This window comes from Bipolaris oryzae (genome assembly GCF_000523455.1).
Source record: "Bipolaris oryzae ATCC 44560 unplaced genomic scaffold scaffold_191, whole genome shotgun sequence".
Lineage (NCBI taxonomy): Eukaryota > Fungi > Ascomycota > Dothideomycetes > Pleosporales > Pleosporaceae > Bipolaris > Bipolaris oryzae.
In genome coordinates this window covers 23468-48655 of record NW_006911467.1, presented here as the reverse complement: position 1 = coordinate 48655, position 25188 = coordinate 23468, and the positions used below count along the sequence as shown (strand labels likewise).

The 25188-nt window shown below is 50.0% G+C and overlaps 11 protein-coding genes across 11 annotated transcripts; 7 read left to right on the top strand and 4 right to left on the bottom strand.

The window, feature by feature from the left end:
- Positions 1–757: 757 nt before the first annotated feature.
- Positions 758–2146, bottom strand: COCMIDRAFT_53193 (glycoside hydrolase family 43 protein; the record flags this gene model as incomplete). Its single annotated transcript, XM_007693989.1, has 1 exon — positions 758–2146. A coding segment is annotated over one exon (1389 nt), but the record flags the coding sequence as incomplete, so codon positions are not given.
- A 1258-nt stretch (positions 2147–3404) lies between these two features.
- COCMIDRAFT_106493 (uncharacterized protein) lies at positions 3405–5194 on the top strand (the record flags this gene model as incomplete). Its single annotated transcript, XM_007693988.1, has 4 exons — positions 3405–3605; positions 3655–4056; positions 4145–4744; positions 4799–5194. The coding sequence occupies 4 exons, from the start codon at positions 3405–3407 to the stop codon at positions 5192–5194; spliced, it is 1599 nt and encodes a 532-aa protein (XP_007692178.1).
- Positions 5195–5606: 412 nt separating this feature from the next.
- Positions 5607–6011, top strand: COCMIDRAFT_106481 (uncharacterized protein; the record flags this gene model as incomplete). Its single annotated transcript, XM_007693987.1, has 1 exon — positions 5607–6011. One exon carries the CDS (start codon positions 5607–5609, stop codon positions 6009–6011), a length of 405 nt encoding a protein of 134 aa, XP_007692177.1.
- Positions 6012–6372: 361 nt separating this feature from the next.
- On the top strand, positions 6373–8049 carry COCMIDRAFT_106492 (uncharacterized protein; the record flags this gene model as incomplete). Its single annotated transcript, XM_007693986.1, has 1 exon — positions 6373–8049. The coding sequence occupies one exon, from the start codon at positions 6373–6375 to the stop codon at positions 8047–8049; it is 1677 nt and encodes a 558-aa protein (XP_007692176.1).
- Positions 8050–8547: 498 nt separating this feature from the next.
- COCMIDRAFT_8964 (uncharacterized protein) lies at positions 8548–10456 on the top strand (the record flags this gene model as incomplete). Its single annotated transcript, XM_007693971.1, has 3 exons — positions 8548–8646; positions 8857–10363; positions 10416–10456. The coding sequence occupies 3 exons, from the start codon at positions 8548–8550 to the stop codon at positions 10454–10456; spliced, it is 1647 nt and encodes a 548-aa protein (XP_007692161.1).
- A 384-nt stretch (positions 10457–10840) lies between these two features.
- On the bottom strand, positions 10841–11704 carry COCMIDRAFT_106489 (uncharacterized protein; the record flags this gene model as incomplete). Its single annotated transcript, XM_007693985.1, has 2 exons — positions 10841–11209; positions 11360–11704. The coding sequence occupies 2 exons, from the start codon at positions 11702–11704 to the stop codon at positions 10841–10843; spliced, it is 714 nt and encodes a 237-aa protein (XP_007692175.1).
- A 2143-nt stretch (positions 11705–13847) lies between these two features.
- On the top strand, positions 13848–14300 carry COCMIDRAFT_106506 (uncharacterized protein; the record flags this gene model as incomplete). The annotated part of the gene is made up of 1 exon (XM_007693984.1): positions 13848–14300. The coding sequence occupies one exon, from the start codon at positions 13848–13850 to the stop codon at positions 14298–14300; it is 453 nt and encodes a 150-aa protein (XP_007692174.1).
- Positions 14301–14551: 251 nt separating this feature from the next.
- Positions 14552–16125, bottom strand: COCMIDRAFT_106463 (uncharacterized protein; the record flags this gene model as incomplete). Its single annotated transcript, XM_007693983.1, has 3 exons — positions 14552–15382; positions 15435–15949; positions 15999–16125. 3 exons carry the CDS (start codon positions 16123–16125, stop codon positions 14552–14554), a joined length of 1473 nt encoding a protein of 490 aa, XP_007692173.1.
- A 648-nt stretch (positions 16126–16773) lies between these two features.
- On the top strand, positions 16774–17303 carry COCMIDRAFT_40499 (uncharacterized protein; the record flags this gene model as incomplete). Its single annotated transcript, XM_007693975.1, has 2 exons — positions 16774–17022; positions 17076–17303. 2 exons carry the CDS (start codon positions 16774–16776, stop codon positions 17301–17303), a joined length of 477 nt encoding a protein of 158 aa, XP_007692165.1.
- A 2046-nt stretch (positions 17304–19349) lies between these two features.
- Positions 19350–21279, top strand: COCMIDRAFT_40498 (glycoside hydrolase family 76 protein; the record flags this gene model as incomplete). Its single annotated transcript, XM_007693974.1, has 2 exons — positions 19350–19464; positions 19517–21279. 2 exons carry the CDS (start codon positions 19350–19352, stop codon positions 21277–21279), a joined length of 1878 nt encoding a protein of 625 aa, XP_007692164.1.
- Positions 21280–21528: 249 nt separating this feature from the next.
- On the bottom strand, positions 21529–24969 carry COCMIDRAFT_8958 (uncharacterized protein; the record flags this gene model as incomplete). Its single annotated transcript, XM_007693970.1, has 7 exons — positions 21529–21769; positions 21823–22796; positions 22843–23315; positions 23364–24403; positions 24453–24590; positions 24648–24748; positions 24799–24969. The coding sequence occupies 7 exons, from the start codon at positions 24967–24969 to the stop codon at positions 21529–21531; spliced, it is 3138 nt and encodes a 1045-aa protein (XP_007692160.1).
- Between the last annotated feature and the right edge of the window lie 219 nt (positions 24970–25188).

Here is a 25188-nt window from a genome sequence, read left to right as displayed (position 1 = left end):
AAGTGTCGTACGACAGCTTAACTCTTCTTATCTTTCTTCTTCTGTACCATAGGCTAATGCAAACTCGTTCGAAGGCCTCTTCGCCCATAACACTATAGCCCCTACGTTGGTAGTTAATTACCATAGACGTCTTATCTATCTAGATAACATTCTTCTAGTCCTCCAACATCTAGTCCTTATACTCTAATACCCACTTAAGACGAGCACTCCTTATCTCCTATATCAACCTAGGCTTCCTTATTAGCTTAGTCTTTCTATATCCTGCTACTCTTAATACCCTCTAGACGGTAGAGGTAGAGATTTCGACTCCTTAGAGACTAAGCGCACTAGTAAGATCAGCGTAGGTCTTCTCTCGTCCATATCTATCGCGTCGTACTTATTAAAATATCTACTCCTTTACCTCCTCTATCTACTTAGTAGGTCTACTAGAGCAAGGGGCATCCTAAACGTGGTATAGGAGGATCTTAAGAGGGAGAACGTTTAGCTTAAAGCTAGCAGCGATAGCTCTACTATAGATATAATTAACTATACGAGGATAGACGCTAGTTAGCTCTAAGATCTATAACGTTAACTTACTAATAGGAGGTGACTTTAACGTTACAATTAAGGCACGGGTGTAAGAATCAGTATTAGGAGCCATAGTAGATAGATGACTACGACTGATCAACAGCTTAGCTCAAAGGTGGGAGTTGTGCCAAGAATAGTTACGCCGAAGCGCCGAAATTAGCGTCAGACAGAACTTTTGAAAGGCACCTCCGTATTCAACGATGAATTCCAAGGACTCGGGCCGAATCGGCAAATCGACAGTGCGTCTCCAATCTATCTTCTTGGCCGTATTCAAGACGCGGAGGGAAATTTCCGGCGGTAATTGATCTGGGCTGTAAGAAACCGAAAAGAAACGATGTTCATCTTTGTACATCGCTACGCCCGCAGTAACGCGTGCATCTTCATGGGGAGAACCCACAACAAGCGTGGCTCTACTTCTCCCCTCGATGCAGCGCTGCCGCTTACCCAGAAACGAAGGCGAAGCATTCGGCGCAGTCAAATCATACGGCGAAGCCCTCAGCACCACATGTCTCCCTGTGGGATCGAAGTCGTAATCCCGGAGCGCCGGATCATGAATATACACACAATCCGCTCCAGGCACTGCACTTAGCTTCTTCTCCGCATCGACACTCACACCAGGAATTCTCAATTGCATTGTCGCGCGCTCAAACTTGAGCCATCCATCCGCACTCCACGCTCCCCGCACGAGAAACGTCTCACGGCTCAACCCGTAGAACCCTTTCTCGCGCATCCGGATCCCGAGACAGACGCCCCACCACTCCCCGTCTTTGGCGGCAAATGCCTCGCAGTGGCCCGTACACTGCACGTACTCGTCCGTCCCTGTGGCGCTCAGTATGGGGTTCAGCGGACTGGGGTCCCAGGGTCCATCTAAGAGATTCTTGCTGCGCGCCATGGTTACGGCGTGGCCTTCATGCGTGCCGCCCTCGGCTATCATGAGGTAGTAGAAGCCATTGTGGAAGTAGATGTGCGGGCCTTCGGGGTATATGCCTCCCGTACCGTGCCAGAGGTACTTTTCCTCTGTCAATTTCTCGCCTGTGCTCACGTCGATTTCGAACAGAGTGATTTTTGTGGAGGGCCCCGGGGATTTTGAGCCGCAGAGGTATGCTTTTCCTGTTTGGGGATCGAAGAAGAGACTGGGGTCTATGCCGGTGAAGTCGAAGTAGATGGGGTCGCTCCAGGCGGAGGCGTAGATGTCGGTGGTGGAGATGATGAAGTTTTGGGTCTCGCTTTCTTGGGCGGAGTCCGGGCGGTGGTTTACGACGTTGGTGCAGACAATATAGAATGTGCCGTTGTGGTGGCGGAGCGTGGGTGCGTATAAGCCGCCTGTGGCGTACAGGTGGTCGTTGTTGCCAATGTCGTGGATCAGGGTTGAGGCTTTGGAGAAGCTGAGTTGTGAGGCGCTGTTGATGGCGTTGCCGATTTGGTGCCAGTGGACGAGGTCACGCGAAGTGTAGATTGGGAGGCCGGGGAAGAGGTGGAAGGTCGAGTTTACTAGAAAATACGTGTCGTCGACTAGGATGAGCGATGGGTCCGGGGCAAAGCCCGGTATGATTGGGTTGATGGGCGAGTCGGTGGTCATTGTAGTGCTGTGTGGCTGACCAAAGGAACCTTGTGAATTGGTCGAGTGATTTAGACTTTTCTAGAGGGGTGGTATCATAGTTTACTCTTTGTTCTGTGTGCGAATCATCGAGTGTAGTCTGATGTTGCTCTCCTAGTGCATCGGGTATTTGGCCGGGTAAATGCATAAAAGAGGCGCATGAAGGAGTGTCATATCCATCTTGTTCTCTGCCGTCTTGACAACGACTATCAAACCTTAACATCATGTGACATCTCAGCCCAATGATGTAACCAGGGACCGCGCCCGAACAAAGTCGCTCAACCCTTAGTTTATTACCGTGTCAACCGCTTACTTCTCATCAAGAAGACCTGAATGGTAAACCAGGTCCATCTCACTTCAGCGCAAGCGTGCCCTGAGTGGCAGACGGGTGCTACGAGTCTAACGAACATGATCTGCAATTTATATCACAGTGATAAAGTGGTATGCAGAAGACAGCCCAAATAGTGTTCTCAAGTGAAAGGATCAAATTAGACGCGCCTATGGTCCCAGCGCGGTGCCCCAAGACTGTACTTAGTGTCTAGGCGCGCTTCTTGGTGGCGTTGGCTGGTGTCCAGCTCAAGGCTGTACTGAAAGCTTGATCGGCTATCAATGTACAGATGGTAGACGTCGAATCACACACCACAGCACTAAAACACTTCCAGTATCGCTCCGGCCCACGCCTCTCCATAGCCAATAGCAACCAGCGCGGGATAGGCCAAACTGCACCTCTTCTATCTCAACCACACGAAGCAAAAAGATAACGTTTCTGACGATCTTTAGCCTGTTGTGCCCCATGGGGTCACTTCCGCCCTAGATTAGCTTCACCCCGCATTCAGGTTCGGGCTTAGTCGTCTGCCCCAGGGCCCCCAAGTCCCGACAACGCTGGCGCCCAGAGCCATCAAGACCGCAGTGCCTTGGTATGGGCGCGCTCTACACCAGAATATGAGACGGCGGTGCTTGACTTGCGGGACAAGGCCAGGCAAATGTAGCCCAATTCACCCATCTTGGCTCCTTCAAGGAGTTTGGCCCCGGTTTAGATACCGTGCAAGTGGGACCGCACGCGAGCAACTGGCGGCAGTGTATGCCTCCTGGTTTTGTATGTGCGCCTGGGCCGTTGAAAAAAAGTATATAGATGCTGTAGCCAACGAGATTTCCCTTTTTTTTGTTGCTTTTCATCGGGGCGGGCAGGCTGTTATACTGCGTTCTTCAGCAAAACCTGGGCATCACACCATCATCCATCATGGGCTTCTCTCTTCGCCCGCCAAAGACCACGCAAAAGGTCGTGCCCGTCAAGCCGCCAAAGGGCCATTTTTTCTTTGCTGGTCGTGCTTTTGAGCGCCTGCCATGGTGGAAGCGACCCAATCTGCGTAGACTTTACATCTACATTGTCATTCTTATCTTGACTAACACGGCTAATGGGTTCGACGGGAGTATGATGAATGTTGGTAACACCCGCTTTCACACGTTGATTCATGCTGACGAGTGACAAGGGTCTCCAATCGCTTTCCTACTGGCAGGACTACTTTGGTGCACCCCGTGGTGCCATGCTTGGTTTCTTCAACGCATCGATGTCTCTTGGTTCACTCATCGGACTGTTCTTCACGCCTTACCTTATCGATTGGAAGGGCAGGAAGATTGGTGTCATGATTGGGTGTGCAATCATGCTGTGCGCTGTTGGACTGCAGACAGGAGCACAGGACATTGGCATGTTCATCGCTGCTAGACTGATCCTTGGGTTTGGAGATACCATTGTGCTGGGCTCTGCTCCGCTGCTTATTGCGGAGATTGCTCATCCCCAGGATCGCGCTGTTTTGGTCACCCTATCAGGTGCAAGCTACCATTCTGGGGCTTTTATTGCGTCTTGGGTTACTTATGGGACACTTCAGATTCAGGTATGTCAGGAGAGAGTACCATATCTCGCGGTACCTTAGTCCCTGCTGTGAAATCTCTTATAATGATATCATCACTAATACGAGACAGAGTGACTGGTCATGGCGCCTGCCCTCACTTCTCCAAGCAATCTGCTCCCTAATCATCATCGCCTTCGTACCCTTCATGCCCGAATCCCCTCGTTGGCTATGCAACAAAGACCGCCACGAAGAGGCTCTCGCCGTCTTCTCCAAATGGCACGGTGAAGGAGACGAGAACGACGAGTTCGTCCAACTCGAATACGCCGAAGTCCGCGCAGCCATCGACTTGGACAAGCAGCAAAACGCCACCAGCTGGTCCGACTTCCTCAAAACCAAGGGCAACCGCAAGCGAATCACCATCATCACCGCCATCGGCTTCTTCAGCCAGTGGAGCGGCAACGGCTTGATTTCCTATTACCTCAAGTACGTCATGGACAACGTCGGCCTGACAGATCCCCACACGCAACTCGGCATCAATGGCGGCATGAAAACCCTCGCCCTGTGCGAAAACTTCCTCTTCGCCTTTCTCGTCGACAAACTCGGTCGTCGCCCCATCTATCTCATCTCTACAATCGGAACTTTTGTCATGTTCAACATCTTTACTATTATTTCCGCGCGCTACGACGCAGCTCCTCGTGCCCCTCTCGGTAAAGGCTTCATAGTTAGCATCGTGAGTTTACCCTCCCCCAAAAAACAGAGCTATAGTGCTGATGTGTTGGACAAGTTCTTCTACGGCATCTTCTACGACATCAAATCCGGCATAATGGCCGGCTACACCACTGAAATCCTGCCGTACGGCCTCCGCGCCAAAGGCTTCACCTGGCTCAACTTTTGCGTCACCGCCGCCCTCTTCTTCAACCAGTTCGTCAACGGCATCGCGCTCGACGCTATCCAGTGGCGCTACTACATTTGCTATTGCGTTTTTCTCGCCTTTGAGATTGGCGTGATTTACTTTTGTATTGTGGAGACGAGGTATACGCCTATGGAGGAGATTGCAAAGTTCTTTGATGGCGAGGAGGCGGTGGATGTAGGGGAGGCGGCGTTGGCGGATGTGAAGGAGAGGGGGGTGGGAGGGGAGAAGAATGTGACGGTGGAGCGGATTGAGCAGGTGACGAAGTAGGGGATGGTAGGTTGGGGTGTGGGGGTGTACAGAAGTTTGTGACGATACTGTATGAATTTATGTGGTTGAAGTTTACGTATACCTATTCATTATCTTTTCTTCATTCTGGGTGAGTTTTATCCGTGTTGATATTTTGGTTTTCGGCCTATGATCGAGTAGCTGAGGTCGCCATTGCCATTACTTAAGGCGCTAGCTACCACGTGACAAGAACCTAGCATGCGGTAGAGAGCTGAAAAGGCTACTCAGCTCATTTTCCAACCTAGCTACCTGCCTTCAGTACATATGATATCTTATCAACAGTTTTCAATGGAGAACGCCGCTCCCGTAGAAACCGTCCTGGTAATGCGGATTTGCCTCTCATAATTTTCACATCATACTACAACTATTCAAATCCTAACAGCTGCATAATATCATGGTCGTTATCCTGAGGCTGAAGTGGCGCAGGGTGACGTCTCCAGCCCGGTTGGGGGCCAAAATGGCGCAGTCAGTGTTCTACTCTTATCTCGATGTTCGCCCCACAAGTTCCTTTGCTCATCTCACCCAGAACCCTGTTCATCCTTCAAGTATACCTAGTGAAAAGGGTGCGTATGTTGTGACATTTAAGGATCAAGTGTTTAAACAAAAAAGACCCCTCCGGAGGGCTCACGCAAATTGGCAGTACTGCACTTTACTAACTATGCCTCTAGGCAGCCATCAATCCACTTATTATGGCTTTCTTTTTTCGAAATGTATCGCGCAGTATGTGGACCATATATCCCATGGGCGCACGCGTAGACCCAGGTTCCGTGGCTCGTCGGTGGCACCATCATTGGTCTGAATCACAATCCGTAACTCCGGTTATATGGTCCTTTACTTCTCTCCTCACGCGAAAGGGGACAGCCTTATTCAAGTCGGTAGTCTTTACGCACTTAGGTGACCTTATCCACCGACACACATCGTCGAAATGTCTCGGAAAGAAATATGCATGCCTTGCCATTAGCTATTTGGTCGGATTCATACTAGCAGCCATAGCTGTCCTTCCCGCTCTGGCAATTCTAGTCGTGGCTATAGCGTCTCTGCTGATAGTTTGGCTACTAAACTCGCTTTCTATTGCATTTTTTTCTATAATTATCTTTCTGTGGTTCGCGCTCTATCGGTATCCAGTCTTTGAGATAATATACCCAAGATTAAAGAACAGGATGCTGGCTAAGAATGCCCAAGTTTATTCCGATCTTCCGCAAGGGCCATCTCGAATCCGGGTTCTGCGACTATCGCCAGGGAGATGTGAGGAAGAGATCACATGCGACTTGATTGAAGAACCTCTTCCGCTCGTGGAATTTGAGGCACTCAGCTACTTCTGGGGTGTAACCTTACGTCCATACGCCATCAAGGTCAATGAGAAGCCATTTTACATCGGATACAACTTGTATAGTGCACTCAAAGAGCTGCGCAACACCGAGCATGAAAGACTACTCTGGGTTGACGCTGTATGCATCAATCAGCATGATGACACAGAAAAGAGCAACCAAGTTCAAATGATGCGAGATATATTTTCGAAAGCTTCAAAGGTGGTGGTGTGGTTGGGCGAATCAGCTCCTGCTACTGGTTCTATGTTCGAGTTTGTACGGCAATTTGGGAATGCAAAGACAGAGGAAACCGACACACTTTGGGGCAATCACACCACGCAGTCGACTTGGATGAGCATGCAGAAAGAATACCTCCGTATCTTTAGGCATGACTGGTGGCGCCGTGCCTGGGTTGTTCAAGAGGTTGTCGTTGGACGTCACGTAGTCATGCAATGTGGTGCCTTCCAAGTGGATTGGGAAGCCATGCACAAATTATTCACATACGGCCCCTTCGCAAACGACTTGTTCAGGGGTTACAGGCCCCCCTCATTTGCTAAGTATATCCAAAGCCTCAGAGAAGAGGCGAATGACGCCGAAGACTCCGGCGTCACACTAGGTGACCTCGTTATCCGCTTTCGACTACAATCGGCCACATTTGGATCAGACAAGATATACGCCCTGCTTGGTTTACTACATTCGGACAACCCTTCTCTAATTACGCCTGATTATAGCAAGCCGCCAGATGAAGTATTCCTGCAGTTTACCGAGTCTTGTCTAGTCCACATGAAAAACCTGGACATACTCAGTTATGCACCTGGGGCACAACTTCACGATGCGAGTTGGTGTCGAGACTGGCGACTCAACTATGATCATCCGTTTCTTTTCAAAGCCAAGAGATTGCTAGATCTTGAATCGTCCCGACCGTTCTCGGCATCGGGCCGCCATCCCCCATCCTTCGCAATTAATCTAGAGCATCGTATTCTAACAGTCGCAGGTTGCAAGATTGACGTAGTGGCAAGAACGGGCATCGTTCCCGTAAGAGAACCCTGGCAAAAAATTGATTGGGGCCAGATTTTGCGCAGCTGGGAGCGTGTCGCTGATGAGGAGCTGGGACATACAGAAACATCTGCTCTGAGAGAATCCTTTAATCGCGCTGTCACTGCGGATTGCTGGCAGATTGAACCTACGGACTGGAGGAGAAGAATCAAGCCCCCGCAGGATGATCCATGCGACGATGAAGATAAAAAATATAGACTCGCGGTGTACAATGCCTGTATCTGCCGCCGATTCTTTGTCACTAAAAATGGAATGTTTGGCTTAGGTCCATGGGATATGAAGAGAGGAGATACCGTTTCCGTTCTCTTGGGTGGAAAAATACCCTTCATACTGCGACGCTGCGTCAACAGAAGCCCAGCAAGGATCCCCTCTGCAACCTATCACAAGCTCGTAGGCGAGGCTTTTGTGGACGGGCTGATGTACCAAGATGAAGGCTTACAGGATGACCGCTTGAGGGACTTCCGCTTGATTTGAACTGCTTGACTTATTTCCGGGATGCCCTTAATACTAGAATGATATTAGGGGTGTTATCAGAGTTCAACGGATCAAGCGAGCTAATCCTGGATAGACAAGGTGAAGGTGGGGTATCGCCACCACGTCATGTCCAACTGATGGTTGCACACCACTTGCGCACTGTTCGGTGTAATGGCACCAACACGATCCTTTATTAACGCTTTTGAGGTACTTTTAAGCAGCCAACCCATAAAGCTTGCTGTGCGCCACGGCCCACGGCTCCACAGCTGCCGATCACCGGTTCTCCTGCTTGTTCGAGCATCGACCTTGCGCTAGCGACGGCACACTACTTTAACCACCTTCCCGAATCATGGCCAATCTACCAGCCTCTGATATGTATGGGCCGGGGCAGATAGTCATCATGGCTGTTGAAGCTCGGTCTTCCTTCGTGTGCGAGTATATAAGAAGCGCAGTGGTGCCCATTCTTCGATCCAAGTTGGCGACCAACGCATTCCCATCATGCGTCTTTCAATTGCAGTCGCAGCGGTCCTTTCCGGCCTTCAGGCTGTTTCTGGGCTCAGGCTTTCACCAAGAAACATTGCGGAAAGGGAGCAGGAGGTAAGGCGATTTTTCCATTGTTCATGTAGCATTAAGTTCAGATTGGAGCAAGTCTCACTATTCTCCTCCCTATGACTGCGATAACGAGCTATTTCTAATACTAGCGTCATCTGGTGCTTACTCGGCAAAATTCGAGCGAAATGTAGTCGACGCCCAATGGCACGATACTAAGTAAATAATATGGTCCGGTGAATCTGACAGCATAACTAGTTCCAAGCACAGACTCGTCGCAGTCTTGCTAAACGCGCAGACACCGACCCATCCCTGCTATACCCGGAACGCAATTTGTCTGTACCGGTCGACTTCTTCCACAACGAGACTCGTTACGAACCGCACAGCAATGGATCTTTCAACTTGAGATACTGGTTCGATGACACTTACTACAAGCCAGGCGGCCCTGTATTTGTCCTTCTCAGCGGAGAAACCAGCGGAGTGGGCCGCCTACCTTTCCTCCAAAAGGGAATTGTACATCAGGTCATCAAGGCCACTAATGGTCTAGGCGTCATCCTGGAACACCGTTACTATGGAACGAGTTTCCCCGTTCCGGATCTTACCACCAAGAACATGCGTTTCTTGTCAACGGAGCAATCTCTTGCTGAGATTGACTACTTTGCGAGGAACGTCAAGTTTGATGGAATTGATGCGGATCTGACAGCTCCAAACACCCCGTGGATCGTCTACGGTGGATCTTACGCAGGAGCGCAAGCTGCGTTCCTGCGTGTAGTCTACCCAGAGACCTTTTGGGGAGCAATCTCATCATCAGGTGTCACCAAAGCCATCTATGACTACTGGGAGTACTTTGAGCCCGCCAGGATTTACGGACCTCCAGACTGTATCAAGAACACTCAACTCTTGATCGATGTAGTTGACGGCATCCTGTTGCGCCAAAACGATACTTCCTTGGTCCAATCGCTCAAGAATGTCTTTGGCCTGGGCCAAGTCACGGACAACCGTGACTTCGCAAACCAGCTCACTGGTATCTACGGTCTCCAAAGCACAAGCTGGGATCCCGAGGAGAACTCTCCTTCGTTCTTCAACTACTGCCAGAACATCACCAACGAGGAGCCTGTTGCCGAGAACCTGCGTCCAGAGGTTGCTAAGCTCGTCTCAGCAGCTGGCTACCCCAACGACACAGCAGTCCAGGACATAACCCTCAACGCCATTGTCTGGCTCAACCGCACCGCGGTCGCAAACTGGCGCGAATCAGACGTGTCCCAAGACCGCTTCTTTACGACAATCAACGCTACCTCCATCCAAGCGGCCAGCTCACTCGAAGACTACCCTTATGTAAGCTGGGGTTACCAAGTGTGTACTGAATGGGGCTACATCCAAACCGGCAACACACCCAAGGATATCATGCCCTTGATCTCGCGCACCCTCGACCTCGAATACCTGACCTTCTTCTGCCGCGCACAGTTCGGAATCGAGACCCCTCCGGATGTTGAGCGCATCAACAAATACGGTGGGTTCGACATTGCGTACGAGCGTCTCGCGTTTATCGGTGGAAACGCCGATCCCTGGAGGCCTGCAACCCCATTGTGGTATCCAGACAGCCGCAACACCTCGACTGAGGAACCTTGGTTACTTATTAGCCACGGTGTGCACCATTGGGAAGAGAATGGTATCTTCGAGAACCAGACTACACCTGACCTGCCTCCACCGCAGGTTGTGTATGCGCAGCAGTTTTTGAAGAACTTCGTTGTGGATTGGCTTGAGGGTGAGTAATTGACATATATACCTGGTATTACATTTTGCTAATGATATTACAGAATTTGAGGAACAGAACACTCAATCTGAGCTTCGCAAATAATGTAATGAGAAGATGAGGGGTTTGAGGTTGAAGCTATTGAGGCTTATCCATGCCGTGAAACCAGCTTAACCAAGATGGAATGTAGTGGATGTAGTATCAACGTCATAGAAATCCATCTCTTATGAACCTGAGCTTTAAACTTTCAAGATGATTGCGTCAAATGATAACATTCATCCTTGTTCATTTCAAAAGCCCTGGTTCCGTCCCGCGTGCATCCGCTTTGGCGATCGTTCGCCTTGTGAAGCAGATCATTCTACGTGTTACTAGTGTTTTTGGAAAGGGCCGAATATATTCCATGACGATGATCACAGTCTGAACTAGAGATGTTGATGATAACATGTTGTGGAATCGGGTGAGACAGCTGGATATAATCGACTTCAACTTTCAAACACCCTGAATCAGAGCCAAAAACTCGCATCCTTCAGGGAGCTGTCCAAATGGCCAAGTAAATCTCCTCTTAACCTCAGCCAACGTAGCCAAAGGTTCAGCATGATCAACCCAAAAATCTGTATCCGCACAACATACTGCGCTATCGTCATCTCCACTACCGAAGAAACTACCCCTGAGCTTAGCATCTCTAACATATTGAACCGGGGACGCAGCCATAATGCCAGCACCATGTTCCTTCACCAAATCCACATCGACATTCTCGATTCCCCTGCCCCATGCACGCAGCCCTGCCATAATAGCAGCTGGATGCGACGACAAAATGCCAAAAGCGTAGTCCCCATCCTCACGCAAACGACGCAGCAACTACGCAAAGTCAGCAAAAACTGCCATCTTCAACCTCTTAGCACCCAAAAAAAAACCTCCCATCCTCAGGCAAGCAAAAAGGCCCGCGAGCTAGCCACACAGATACCGTTCAACACGAAACATTGACATGAAAAGATCTGAAAGACTTACCTCGGTCGCAAGTCCCCTCCTCCTCCACTGGCTCCCTACACAAAGCTGCGTAACCCAGCAAATCCTCCTCCCCTCATACATCCATCTTGTAGCAAACGTGTACCCAGCAAGCTCATCGCCATGCATGGCGCGAACGAGTACGCTATCAGCGGCTGGGACCAAGGATTGCGCCCGGAGACGCTCGACGGACAGCCGGATGCGGTTTCCGTGTTTGCAGTGTTTGGCTACTTTTTGGGCGGCGTGAGAGCCCCAGATGCCGTATGCGGAGGAGAAGAGGGTGGCGCATTGGAAGAGGATGGAGGAGGTGATATTGGGGGCTGGGATGGTTTCGAGAGTGAATGACATGGGTGGGGGATAAGGAATTTGGGGGTTACTGTGTAGAGGTACCAGGTCCGGTGGAGAGAGGATGGTGGAGATGATGATTTTTGCTAATATTTTTTTTTAAAAAAAAATACAAAGGTGTTAGGGATGGCGGAAGGAACGAAGGAGATGAAGGATATATGAGGTTTCTAGTGTGATAGCGAGAGAAACAAGAGGAAGGTGGGCACGTTTGAATTTTAGTTATCTCTTCAAGGAACCGTGGGCCGCAAAATATGAGTTTTGGTCCCTTAAGTTGTTGAAACCAATCACTTTGTTTTGAAGATAAATTTTGGTCTCACATTTTGCTAGGAAGAAAATCATGTTAAAAATGTCGCATTGTTTTCCACATTATTAACTTTTTGCTAAATCAAAGATCTTTGTTCTGAAAGCCAGGATGCTACGAACTTTTGTTTAGATGAAGTAATTTACTATTCGAACAGTTGCTTACATTAAACTCTTTTTCTTAAGAGAAATAGCAGGGTCTAAATGAATCTTAAAGAAAAGCTTAAAATAAGGTAGCCTGCATCTTGGTGCAGCCGTTTACCGATATTCTTTCTTATCTTAGTTCAGCACTAGATATAGGCAAATATACCTTGATTGCAATCTCTCTGATGAAAAGCTATCTCTAGCGAAAAAAGATACTTAGTAGAGAGAAACTCAGCTATGCAAGTATAGCTAGGAGTCTGCTGTCCCATATTTCACTCTTGCTCATTGCCATAACCCTTCGTACCAAACTGGGAGCTATTAGTAACCTTGCTAGGTACGGAACAAATTAGAGCGGTTAGTTCTAGGTAGAAGTATGCATCGAATCCTGATCCTTAAAAACATATGTCTAGTTATGTTTCTAGATCCTTTCTGTGTCTCCTAAGATCTATCTATTCATTTTCCACAGACTAATGACTCACTTTCTTTTTAGAGTTAGCTTTCCCTTGTTCATTACATTTCGTTTCCCACCTCATGGAAACTGGTACGTCTGACGAGGTAAACAGCAAGATAATATAGCAATAACAATTGATTTTGGCCCTAACGTTGTATTCTTTTTGCGAACTTAGGACTAAGAGATACCCATCATATTGTGTCTCCAAAGATTTCCTCATCCGTTGCCTTCGACTTTAGCGGGGAACGCGCTCCACGGCGAACGGGCTCTAGTCACTTTCCTCAAATATTTCTTCCTTCATTCCCATTTCTGAATTCTCCGAATCACTCACTTACATCCACGGACCCAACTTATGACATGTCCGCCATACTATTCGGTCCATGACCGAACAAACCTCAACAGTCTCATGTAAGCACTTTCCCATACTGACAACCCCCTGGCAACTCTAAGGTGAAAGCGGCTGATTATAGCTCTAATATAGGAAACGTGCATCAACGATAGTTTCCGTAGTTGATCCCTGTCCCGCTTTCGAGACCGCTAGTCAGACATACCTGTCATCCATGTACTGCTAAATTCCTTCTTCTGATAAACACACAAGACGTAGGATGTAATTCTATACTTACTCTGAGAACCATAATCGCAATACCAAGCTGCAATGATGAAGGTCGTGGTAACAAGCATCGGAATGATGTACCAATCGCGGAGCAAAACTCACCGTAGCTATACCGAGAGAATTGAGTTTAGGTTTCTGGAAGCAATGGAACTTTACACAGTAGTGCGTGGGGGTAGGTATGCGGTGAGGGAATGCGGGAAAAGAAACGGCTGGTTCCGTTCATATCACTGTATTTATTCGTCAGCGATCCAGGCGGTGACATACCCGCCACCATCTATGATTACACTAGCGGTCACCCAGTACTGGGCCAGAAATCCATATTCAACAAGCCCCTCCAGGACAGAGGTTCGGTTACTAGGATCTAGCTAACGGGTAGCGGGTAGGCGGGTGATGTCTCGGTCGCTTTTGCATGCCGTTAGCGATCTCAAATTGTAAATGTATACTGTACACGGACATGACTACGGAAGAGGAGGATGGCATGCCCGTTGGTACAAAGTCTAAAAGTCACGATACGACAATCAAGTAAAAAGTATATAAACGCAGCACAAGAATGGCACTTACACTCACGCACACATCCATTCATCCCTTCTCTTCTAAACAACCGCCACCCAATCTCCCTCCCCTCTCACCTCTCAAAAATGCATTTCACACCCCTCACCCTCTTCCTAACCACCCTCTCCACGGCCTCAGCCTTCATCGAAAGCTTCACCGTCCCCGCCATGATCGCCCCCAACAAACCCTACACCATAACCTTCAACACGAGATTCGATCCCGCATACCTCTGGACCGACGTCGCCGTAACATGGGGCTACAACAATCCTCCCGGCAGCATCAACAGTGTGGGGCAGTACCCAGTGATCTACCATCTGCCCCCAAACCCCAAGCAGGCACCCGTGAAGCTGGTGGTGACGGCGCCGGATGGTATTCAGAAGTTTAATAAGCAGAAGAAAATTGAGATTGTGGCGTCGGTGTTTACGGTTGCGTCGATTGTTGGGAATGTAGGGTTTACGTCGTTTAATGTTACGATAGATGTTGGGGATAAGGTTAGTGATAAGTTGGTGACGAGTCAAGGGTTCCTTGTGGAGCCTTAGGGTGTGTGACGGATAGGACAAAGGAAGATGAGAGTGGTGCATATAATCCCAGAAAAGAAATGATTTGGGAACGTGATTGGAATTCACGTTTTTTTGTCTTGGGGGAATCAGTCCATAATGCTACGAGTGTTAAGATCGAGAAATTGTCTGTGCTTGCCGATGGTCATACTTATACTATTGCTTTGGAGCCCGAAGCTATGAGAGATACTAAGTAACATTCACTTGCAAGTAAAACTTGTGGCCATACCACCTCACAGCGAATAGTTCTTCCCATACTGCTCCTTCTGGCTTGTTGCCGGCTTCCACTCAAAGTGGTGCTTGCCTTCCACGGGCTTCTTCACATTTGGATCCGTATCATCCTTCTTGTCGAACATGTGGCTACCAAAGTAGTCAAGCTCGGCCTCATAGAACGAAGTGGGCAGATCAGTTCCGCTGACGACCTTGAAGTACTCTAATGTTGCGCTGATAGCAGGGACCACCTGATCTGTCTCGATCGACTTGGCAACGACCCGTCGAAGTGCTGGGAAACACTTCATGACATCCTTGGCAACGCGAGAAGAGAAGTTGAGATTCAGGCCTTCAGACGATGGCTTCGACTTTAACACAGGGGCGAGAATCTCATCGGAGATGTAATCAGCTTGAATGATGCAACCAGCACGCCAAATCTGCCATACTTGCGAGTAGTCAATCTCCCACTCGTGTGTCCGGTCCGCAGTGGCAATGACGTTGATTCCTTGAATATAGCTGGCGAGGCAGGCTGCATAGGTCGCTTGCCGCAAGTCCTCGATAAATGCTTTCTTGTCGGAGACGGTAAGTTCATTGGGCGGGAACCCACCATCAAGAGTTTGGTTCGCTTTTTCGCGGTCGCCACGGAATGCAGATGCTAGGCGGAATGCGTGGGAGACATTGAGGGTAGGGGCCGAGACGTGCAGGTCGATGGCCTCGGTATTGCTCCATACACCAGTGCCTTCCTCGCCAGTCACATCTTGGACAACCTTATCAAGCACTTCAGCGATGACGAGACGTCCTCCATCTCGTTTGTGCGATAAGTCTGCGCCAATAGAAACGAGGAAGGTGCCTCTCTACATGTGTTGTCAGCGTGCGACACCAAGAAGTCGTAGAACTAAAACTCACCAGCTCGCCTTCCGAATTCCATTGTGCAAGCACATCGCCGATCTCCTCATAGTCCATACCCATTCTTCGCATGATACCCCACGCCTCAGAGATAGCACTCATCATGCCATGTTCAATGCCGTTGTGCATCATCTTGACATAGTGTCCGGCACCGCCCTTGCCAATGACACCAACACATGGTTGCCCGTTCTTGTCTTTGGCTGCAACCTTTTGCAGAAGGGGGAGTACTTCTTTGAGTGCGGAAATGTCACCACCGGGACACATGGAGGGCCCGGCCCTGGCCGCTTGGTATCCACCACTGACGCCACAACCAATGTAGCGGATGCCAGTGCCCTTGCATTTGTCCTGTCGGCGCTCTGTGTTTTCAAAGTGTTCGTTGCCGCAGTCCAGTGTGATGTCACCTTTAGAGAGGTGGGGCTCCAGGCCTTCGAGGACCTTGTCACCAACACCGCCATGTGGAAGAGAGAAGACGAGCAGGCGCGGTGATGACAGTGACTTGCAGAGTGAATCGTAATCTGCATTCGTTAATCTCGCGCCTTGAAGGTGTTGGGCGAGTCAGCGGACCTGTATACTTGTCTACTTTTCCGTGATAGCCTTGCTTTTCTGCCTTTTGCATGACAGCGTCCATGGCCTCTTCCGAAGGATCCGAGAGGGAGACATGGACTCCAATCTCAGCGAAGAGCAGGGCCATACCACCGCCCATACTGCCACAACCGATCATAGCGATCTTTTTGAATCAGCCAGGGCAATCTCAATGGCGGTTGGCATACAGACATGTGTGAATTGGGACATGGTGACTAGCGTGCTCTCTCTTCTTCAAGTTGTGACGAACGTAGAGAAATGAGCAGCGAAGACGCGAGTATGATAAAGTATAGAGTAGTCAGGGAAGAGAAGCTTGGAAGACTCGGGTCTTGATAGTGCACGTATTTATCGAGGAATTGCAGCATGGTGAGGTTAGGGCGTGTCAATTCTTCTGTCACGTAACGACAACAGTGACGTCGGTGGGGTTGGTAGCTTGAGTGATAATCAAAATGGAGGACGGGCGGCCCTCTTATTATAGGCGCTCCGGCAGGGCTCGGAGAAGTGGATACAGTAATCATTGTGTATGCAGGTATCACGCAGACGTTGGGGATTTTTGTGCCGTTCCGGTTCCGGGCATTGGAAGGCAGTTGGCAATGCTGGGCGTTGAGTTCGCGGCGGGCAAGGGAAACCACCGGCGCTGGTCGACTAGCGCGAGCCGCTCAGCCAGGGCAGCTTTTGGCGATGGGAAAGCTGCAGCATCCACAGTCACCCACTCTCCGCCAATCAAGCAATCCTCAGCCAACCACACACCGCAGCCATGGAAGAAGACGCCAAAATGGACATCGACCAGCCCGAGCAGCAAGACGTGCCAGCTGCTGACCCAAAGGCTAGCGACGCGCAGACGGCGGCGGGCGCAACAGCTGTGCGCTCTATCGAGGGCTGGATCATCATTGTCACCAATGTCCACGAGGAGGCGACCGAGGAGGATCTCCAGGACATGTTTGGCGAATTTGGCACTGTTAAGAACTTGCACATGAACCTCGATCGGCGTACGGGTTATGTCAAGGTACGCGCCTGAGCCTGTCCAAGGATCACCGTGTCATGGCTAATGCTGAACAGGGCTACGCACTGATCGAATACGCCACATTGGACGAAGCAAAGGCGGCCATAAAGGGCGCCAATGGCGAAGAACTTCTCGAGCAAAAGGTCACCGTCGACTACGCTTTTGTACGACCACCGCCAGCCAGCAAGGGCCGTGCGCGCGACCATGACAGGAGACAGAGTGGGCGTGGTGCGGCGAGGGCGAGGAGCAGGAGTCCCGGTCGCGAAGATATGGACGACGAGTAGCCTTTTGTGGAACCAGCTTTGCGTATTGATACTACACCGTGGGGATCCCTTATACAGCGATATGAAGGCTTGGATGCATCATCTTGGAAGCCGCTCGACAGTACAGGTCGCCGGCAGCCTTGTATCAGGAATTACAATACCAGTTCACCGGTCTGGCCCTCCGTGAGCCATGCCGGGCATTGTCATGACTGTTGTGAGTACATGTCATCTATTTCTCCATCGAACGATTGGCTGACATCACACTAGGCCACTATACTTGTGATTTGACTGAAAAATTTCATGTGACTAGCATTGTGACGTTATGAACCGGATACGCGCTCTCGAAAATTGAACTAGTAGAATGAGCATGCTGTTTTCAGGACGCGTCTGAAAGAGTCGTTACGACGTACTGTGTACATGTAGTCGGCAAAACTTGCTTTACTCACAGCTGCCCGCCAAGCCAGTCCATCCCTCACATTGTCGGACTGCACATGATTACGATTAACATTCAGCACTAGTGCGGATATCGGCATCTTCAACGTTCCTTGGAATCTTCACGAATGAGCTTTCTGGGCTTTTTAGTCGCCAATGCCTCTAAGATCCTAGATTGACAGGTTGAATGCAGGCGTCCAGGTCAAATGTTTCTGTTAGATTCATCTTCAAGAAAAAAACATTGCAATTGGGAGTTCTAGATGGATGCGCTCGTTTGCTGAATCAATCAATATGAGCGCTCCCTCTGTGGCACCTAGAGTGGTGGATAGTTGACAAAGAAATACACATTTTGCTGGACATCTGCCTCCGTCTCCATTGAGTAGAGGAATATGGAATTTGACAAACACTCACTAGTGCTTAGTACTATATAAATATGCTACTATACATGCTAGCCATAGCTCTCCGAAAGCAACATACCAAGGTTCCAAGCAGGTGCTTCTTAGGAAGGGACTGGACAGGCCCATCCCAACTGGCTATCACCCAGAACAGAACTTGACTGATACCCACCAGTTCCACATCCTACCCATCCCTGATCCAACATCCTGATCAGACCCCCAACTCAAACAAACAGCCTATCAAATAAACCCTTCTTATGATCCTTGCGTCCCTAATCCCGTGCTCCACTCGGATATGCGGCTGACTAGAGAATTTATCTCCAAGTACCATGTACCCCACTTATACAGACAAAAATCATTTGTAGAGTCGAGCAAGAGGATCAAGCCTTGCTGGAACCTATACCAGCTGTTCTCCAATGGCTCAAAATGCCTTTCTACACCCATAAAACTCAATCCAAATCCCATCCAATTTTGAAACTCATCATCTATCACTCTCCGGTAGAATGGCCGAGCGGTCTAAGGCGCTAGCTTCAGGTGCTAGTAGAGAAATCTGCGTGGGTTCGAATCCCACTTCTATCAACATATTCTTTTCTTTTTGTCATTTGCGTTGTCGTCGTCGTGGTAGTGGTAGTGGTTGTTGTCGTGGAAGAGATCTTGTGTTTTTTTTAAACGAGTTGGGATGGAATGGCGTGGGGTCTGTGCGTTGGAACCACCACGCGAAGGGGGGGCGGGGCGGGGTTACGGCTAGGTCTGGGCGCGGCGTTGGATGTGTCTGCTCCCCCCACGTATGTATTACATACTGCAGAAGTGGGAAAGTATGTAGGTGCTGCGTGTTGTAGCGTCTTTCTTGCAACGTAGCAATGTACCACGTTTTTTAAAGCAGGTCTACCATCAATGGATCGTCGTTCTTCAAGGATGAATACACCCAGGAACAAGAAGCAAAAAAAGCGCCGGAACATGCAAGCGCGGCAAAAGGTGGACTTGGCTAGATTCGTATCAGCCTCAGACAAATCGCCGCCCCCAACCTTCTCCTCTTTTACCATGACTTTATTCGCTCTGCCGGTTGGAGTTCTTCACTGGCTTCATTCTACCCGTTGGATGCTTTTGCTGTAGGATTTGTTACTTGGGCGCGTGAGCACAGGTTACGTACTTTGCAAAGGGTTACGCGTCGCTGGATGTTTTGGATTAGCTTGGTAATTTGACTTGAGAAAGAGCTTCGGAGATTTTTGGGGCGTTGAAGATGGCGTTTTCTGTTATCGCGCCAGTCTGGCGATTGAGGATGTTGTTATCGTTGCTTGTGATTGCGTTCGTGACGGGGCTGGTAGCTGGTACTTCACACCCACAAGATGCACAAGGTAAGGCTGAGAAATGCAGTCTGCAGATTGCGAGCTCACAAAAGCCCTCTAGGAGATGCGCAAACAAAGTACAAATTTGACGTACATGACGGATCCCAGTCGCCTCTGCGAGCATCGCCTGAAGACTCCCCATCAATACCACAGGGAAATACACCAGCCAGCCATTCCCTCACAGAACTCAACATCCTCCAAGACCTGTACTCTGCCCTCTCAACAATGCAAGACCACTACTTTGCCATCTGGCTCGGCAAGTACACCACAGCGATCGACTGGACCGGAGCTGTAACCTCAACCTATGTCTCGGCCACGCTCTCCACGCTCTCTTCCACTCTGCCCAGCACTTTCTCCCGGACCCGCAAACACGACAAGGAAGACATTGTGCTCGAAAACGAGATAAACAAGTACTTCTCCCAAATCATAGCCTACTACTTCGGCGAAGACCACTTCGCAATCCGCATGCAAGCCTACGACGACATGCTCTGGGTCGTGTTAGGCTGGCTCGAAGCAAGCACATTCATCGAAACGCATTCTTCATCCCATCACTCTGCCTCAACCTACGACTCAGAAAAACCCTGGCACGCCCACCAATTCATCCCAGCCTTCGCCCACCGCGCACGCATCTTCTACGAACTCGCCGAAAAAGGCTGGGACTGGCGCCTCTGCGGCGGAGGCATGACATGGAACCCCTCCCTGCTTCCCTACAAAAACGCAATCACAAACCAACTCTTCATCTCCGCCAGCATAAACATGTACCTGCACTTCCCCGGCGACGAAAACTGTTCACCGTTTTTCTCCCAATCTACTGCCTCCAACAACCACAGCAGCAGTACCGTTTCCTCGCAAGACAACGACAACGATGAAGACGGCTGCTTCGACACCCCCCACACCCGCCCCCGCTACTCCCCCATCTACCTCGCCAACGCCCTAAACGGCTATACCTGGCTCCAGCAAAGCGGCATGCAAAACACCCAAGGCCTCTACACCGACGGCTTCCACATCGCGGGATACCGCACCAACCACAGCAAAACCGCCTGCGACGACCGCAACGAAATGGTGTATACCTATAACCAAGGCGTCGTGCTCTCGGGGCTACGCGGGCTATGGGAAGCAACGGGGGAAACACGGTATTTGGAAGATGGACACGAACTTGTCAGGAATGTTGTTAGGGCTACAGGGTGGGATGTTGACTCCCCTTCCTCTTCTTCTTCTTCTTCTTCTTCCTCATCCTCCCAAGCTAAAGCAAAGGGGAAAGAAGAGGAAAAGAAATGGCACGGGCTAGGTGCAAATGGTATCCTAACCGAACTCTGCGACCCCACGGGCCACTGCAACCAAGACGGGCAAACCTTCAAGGGCATATTTTTTCACCATCTAACTTCGTTTTGCGATCCTTTGCCCCGGAAGCCAGTTCGTCGAGGTAAGACGTACGGGGCGAGTAAGGCGGTGACGGCGTTGCATCGGAATAGTTGTAAAGGGTATACGGGGTGGGTGGTGCATAATGCACAGGCTGCGCTGGCTACGAGAGATAAGGAGGGTAGGTTTGGGGGTTGGTGGGGAGCGAAAAAGGGTGAGGGGTGGGAGATAGAGGTAGAGGTTGGGGTTAATGCGACGGATTACCGGAATGGGGAGGTGAGAGAAGGGGATGATAGCGATGTGTATGGAGAGAGAGAGAAGGTGGAGTTTACGGAGAGGCGGGTGAGTGGGGATTTGAATGATCGGGGGAGGGGTCGCACGATTGAGACGCAGGGGAGTGGGTTGGCGGTTGTTCGTGCTATGTGGATTTTTCTCTGGCGAGATGAGGTGGGGGTGGTTGAGTAGGGTGGATGGACATGTGTGGATTGATGTATATACGAAGGTATCAAGACGTTATGACTTTGCAATGCTGTAGCCACATATTTTTATCCTTCCCTTATTTTGACCAAACGTTATCATCAAATAGAAAAGAGAAAAATTTTGCAATCGGAACTCCATAAGAGACACTGGAAAGAGCATCATTTTCACTCGTTTTATCGCTTGATAGTATCTAATCCATCATAATCATGCACCCATACCGCCATCTCCATCCACCTACATAATCCCCAATTCGCCAAAGCCCTTGAGCACCTCCTTATCCACCCGACTCAACCACTCCTCTTGAAACGCTTGTTCGCCACCCGCCTGCTGAATCGCTTGCTGCAAATGTTCCCTGACAAAAGCAACGAGATTGATCTGGTGAACGGGATCGGTGTAAATGAGCTCACGCTTGCGAACATCTTCTGGGGCTTCGGGCTCAGTAGGATGATAAGGCTCTGGAGGCCAGTAGAGAGAACTATAGCGGGGTTAGTACAAGCACAAAAAACTAAGGGAAACACTTCAACGTACTCTTGCGTCCGATCATCCATGCCGTCCAGCAACTCGCTGAGCACGTCCGTCCAGACACTGATCAATGACTGCAACTTTGCCAGCATCCACGGCTGCCCGCCCTCCAAGAACCTAGTCAGAACCAAGCACATGAGCTTCTTGTTTGGTGCATCGCCAATGTTTTCAATATGGCTAAACCACTCTTCTAGCAACCAATCCAGCGTCTTTTCCAGGCCTTCATTGGATAGAGAGGCAAGGGCCTCGAGAAGTACAGAAGGAGAAGCGACGCCGATGCGGGCTAAGACAGTAAAGTAGTCTGTTTCTACCACGCCATCGACAGCACGAGACGGGAGTTCACGATAGGGACCGTGAGACTGGTGGTGTGTCCATGCGCCGTGTAGGCCTTCCAGGACCTTTGCTAGAAAGCCAGTAGATATTAGGTCACCCGTCAATACCTTGATTGCCTCTTCACCACCGACCCCTTCAGCGCCACGAATTATACATGTCACAAGGTGTGTCATGATACCATTTGCTTCAGGCTTTAGGGTACCAAGCAGCTCGGCAAGCGCTTGAAGGACCGCCGGTCGGAAGGAGTCGGCTAGCACTGCAGCAGGTGCAAGGAGGAGGTAGGCTTCCGTAAGCTCAATGGCCTTGCGTAGGGTGTCGTTGTCCATGTTAAATAGTGGAAGGAGATACTGGAGAAGGTTAAGAAGCTCAGGTGGCGTGGGCTCAGGAGCGGATGGTGTCTGCGCGAGAATAGATGCCCAGAGATCGAGCGCGTCTTCGAGAAGGTAGACCTGAGTATCTGACCCTGGCTCAATAGCACTTTGGATGATGGGCAAGAACGAGACGTGAAATGAGCGCGAGTCGGCCTTCATGGCATTTGTTAGGCGAGCAAGTATGGTCAGAATTGCTTGCTTCATGAGATGCTCTTCCCCAGACTGCTCCCACAGCGGCGGCAGGAGAGAAATGATACTATTGGCATATGGTGTAATCTGCATCGCGTCAGTCTCGGAGATAAAGCATGGGTATACAACCTACATGATGCTCCATTCTCTCAACAATAAGACTAATAGTATTGAGTAGCGCCATCTTTGTCTCTGGAAGCTCGACCTCTTGCACCAGAGCCATCAGCCTGTCTAGCATGACTTGTGAAAAGGGCAAAAAGGTGTCGGCCTTGAATTCCCATTCGTCTGCAACAGCGTGAAACTTTCTTCCAGCTGTGATACGGACGACCTGGTCATTCAGCGGGTCGTTCTTGTCGAGCAAGTGTTGAAAGATCTGGTATACTATGGGCTTCTTCTCCTGAGCCATCTTGATGGTAATCCATTGAGAAATAATGATGGCGATACGACGACGAATAATGTTGAAGCCGGGTGTCTGCTTGGTAGCCTCCACAACTAGTGTATTCTCCAGGAAAGAGTCAAAGTCAAGCTTGTCGTGGAGTATGTCAGCTGCAAGACCAATGGCCGTATACACCGAATCCTTGAACAGGATATCCTCATTTTGAGGGGCTGCAAGAGGTTAGCCAAAACTCACCGCATTCTCGAGCAAGTACTCACTTGCGACAGAATAAAAGACTTGGAGAAGAGGCTGGATGATCAAATCTTTGAAATTCTTTGCGAGATCTAAGAACAGCTTTTCGGCACAAGGGCGGATGGCGAATTCCCAGTCCTCTGCGCCTTCTTCCATCTTCTCCCACTCATCGGGCTCCTCCTCCCACATGCGTAGGTCGCTGGGGCGAAAGACGAAAAAGCGCTGGACGAGTGCTGACATCATTTCTCGCACCAAGTCGTCTGTGAACAAGTCTGTGCGGACCAAATGCGTAGCTTGATTCTTTTCGTCCTTTTCTTGTTGTTGCTTGTAGCGAAAGGTCTGTGTGGGATAGAAAACCATCTTTATACACGCACGTATCAACAACAAACCTTTGAGAGCCAGACGTTCGAGTATTGGGGCCTCGTCTTCAGCGTCGCCATCGGTACTAACTTTGGCGCCTTCCAAGGACGTAGAGCCCCATTGCTCGCCTACTTTTGCGACCAGACTCCAATAGTCGCGTGCAAGATCTAAAGAGTTTGGCAGGAGAACAAAGTCTGAGGGGTGAGTAGAAGCCATGTTGAGGTGAAGTTTGGACAGCTGCATGAGATGTTTTCCAATCTTCTTTTGTACCTCTGTTGCAAGTGGCGAGTTCTCTGGTGTCACATATTGTAGAAACTCGCCTAGGTGAGTACGGGTCAGTGTCCAAAAGTCCTGAATGTCCTTGTCTCTGCCTGGAAATTCGTAGCCGGCAATAACTAGTCGCCGGATGGTCTTTATAGCGAGCAGGCTGTGGTCAATGCTCTCTATTGCACCACCTTCATCGTCGCCGCCGTCGCGAAAGAAGGTCTGCCATGTCTGCACCTTGCTCACATATATGGTTCCTAGAACGTTAAATATCTCAGGGGCAACTGTGTGCAGGCTCTGGCGGGTGCGCAGCAAGCGACCTGTGGAGAGTTCTTTTATGATATATAGGAGCACGAGGAGGGCACGGGGGAGTTGAAGTGAGTAAGCGTTAGGTTCGGTCGAGGCACGGAGTATGTGGAGGAGCTGCTGGAACAGATCTGGCCTAGGATGTGTCAGATATTGCAAGCAGAAAAGTGCGCAGCCAGACCGACCAGTCATTGGGAAACTCGAAGCGGACAATCTTTGCTACTACCAGGGCGTTCTGGAGAGCCAGCCGGGGATCCGCCTCGTTGACAGCGCTCTCGAGTAGACGTGCTCGGATAGCAGTCTTGTCTTCTTTTGTCACCGCACTGCTATGGTATTAGAACATGTGTTGTATAGTTGTATGTATAGAGCGGTGGGCGTACTTGGTGGCAGTCTTGCGCCAGTACTTGTCGATGCCATTCTTCAATTGGATAATGGCTAGGTAGCGCACTTCGAGAGGGAGGGAATGATCGAGGAAAACGGACTGGAGCGTTTCAGTATAGATATCGCATATATAAATCACGCCCAGTGTACCTGAAGCAGAGGATAGAAGCCCTGTGTCTTTTCCCAGTGCTGTAGTTGCTTTGCGCCGCTCTGGACCTGGGTCTGGTCTGCGGACGAGGCGGAGCGCAGGACATGAAAGAGAATTCCCTCGGTGAGAGGATTAGCCTCTCCAGGGACCTCGACCTGGAAGCTGGCACTCATCGGGTGCTGTTGTTTGTTGTGTTTGTGTATGTATGCATTCACTAGGTGGATATGCGGCCGTGGTGGGGTAGTTCGAGCCGCAGCACAGTGCAAGTGTGAAGAAGAAAGAAGAAGAAGAACGAGATGATGCTAGTGGGTGTATACGGTGAGCAATGAAGGCGACATGGGAGCCTGCTCACTCGGGTCAGTGAATACTAGGCTGCAAGGTAATTGTCTGCT